The following is a 1,406-nucleotide window of genomic DNA, read 5'->3' as shown; positions in this document are numbered from 1 at the left end:
TTGCAGATCTCTCAACATATTTCATTCTATATATAAAATTCTCTGCAAAAGTGATGTATTTTAGAGACAAAGCTAACAGTAGTGACAGGATTTTTCAAAAAGATCTTCTCTCTGTGAAACATTTTTCTTTCCCTCTTCTTAATTGCAATAGTGAGTGTATGAAAGTATCATTCTTGAAGAACAATCAAGAGCTTATTCTGATGTTTTCTAGTGAGTAACAAATGTCTTCATGATGCAGCAGTGGCCTCTGTGACTGTCAAGAAAGTCAGATTAAAGGTGAAGACAGCAGTGTCAATGAGCTGTGAGAGCACTGCTCTCATTATCACATCTTCTTCTTCTTCTACTTCTTTTGCAGCTGTGGCAGTAGTCACTGTGCCTTGCAGTGAGGTGTTGTCTCTTCTGCTAGTCAGTTCATCTGTGTTCAGTCTGTCTCTCACTTCTCTCACCGCTGTTGCAACGCTGCCCCCCCTCCCAGTCAATACAGTGACATATGACCCCATGTGATCATTTGAAGAGGAACCCAGAAAGAGCTTGATTCTGAAGACAGTGACTCTGAGAAGCTCAATTCATAGTTTCTCTCTCACAGTACACTCAAGCCCTGCTCAGAATACTGCTGAGTTGAGTCTGCAGAGTTCTGTGATTTCTTTATCTTCTTTCTATAAGAAGGCTCTGATACAGTCTCTGATCAGTACTACTACTTATCTGTGCTGTACTAAGCAGCTGAAGAAGAGAGGGATTTTATATACTCATTTCTTTTCTCACTTCTATTATTTCTGTTATATCTGCAACAACAACTTCTGTCTCTCTGTAAGTATCATCTCACAGAAAGATATCATGTCAGTTCTGACAAGAAGTCTAGATACTCAAGTAGTACAGAGTGAGAATCTCAGAGCTTCAAGCATTGATAGATTTCATCAAGACTGAGAAGATTCCTCTTACTTATCTGTAAAAGAAGATGAAAGTATGAATCTTTAAGATAAAAAAACATCTCAGAATGACTGATCTTAAGAAGAGATCAGTTAATATTACTGTTGAAAGTGTCACAGAGATCAATTACTGATTGAAGAGAATCTCACTTCAGTTGAAACAGATAACTGAGATACTTTATAAGTTAATAAGTTGATACTTTTAGCATCTCTTATACTCTTCTGCAGCATACTTCTCTGCAGTATCACAGTACTAACTTCTCAGCAGACAAAGATATCAGTGCTGAAGACTTCAACAGTGAAGAATGAGTTTGATGAGAGTGTGATTATTGATGAGTAGACTCTGATCCTTCTTTTTACTTTTTCAGTGAGCTGTGACTCTATTAGAATAGCAGTGACCTGCAGATTGATAATATTAATCTTTTTTATTAGTTTTCAATATCTCTTTTCTCTAACTGCTTCAGGAATTTTACACTTGTA

General features: G+C 36.9%; 1 protein-coding gene across 1 annotated transcript; it reads right to left on the bottom strand.

The window, feature by feature from the left end:
* Window positions 1-227: 227 nt before the first annotated feature.
* On the bottom strand, window positions 228-500 carry BDCG_16405 (uncharacterized protein; the record flags this gene model as incomplete). Its single annotated transcript, XM_045425646.1, has 1 exon — window positions 228-500. The coding sequence occupies one exon, from the start codon at window positions 498-500 to the stop codon at window positions 228-230; it is 273 nt and encodes a 90-aa protein (XP_045279702.1).
* Window positions 501-1,406: the final 906 nt, after the last annotated feature.

The sequence above is a fragment of the Blastomyces dermatitidis genome (assembly GCF_000003525.1).
Source record: "Blastomyces dermatitidis ER-3 genomic scaffold supercont1.2, whole genome shotgun sequence".
NCBI lineage: Eukaryota > Fungi > Ascomycota > Eurotiomycetes > Onygenales > Ajellomycetaceae > Blastomyces > Blastomyces dermatitidis.
This window is presented reverse-complemented; position numbering and strand designations above follow the sequence as displayed.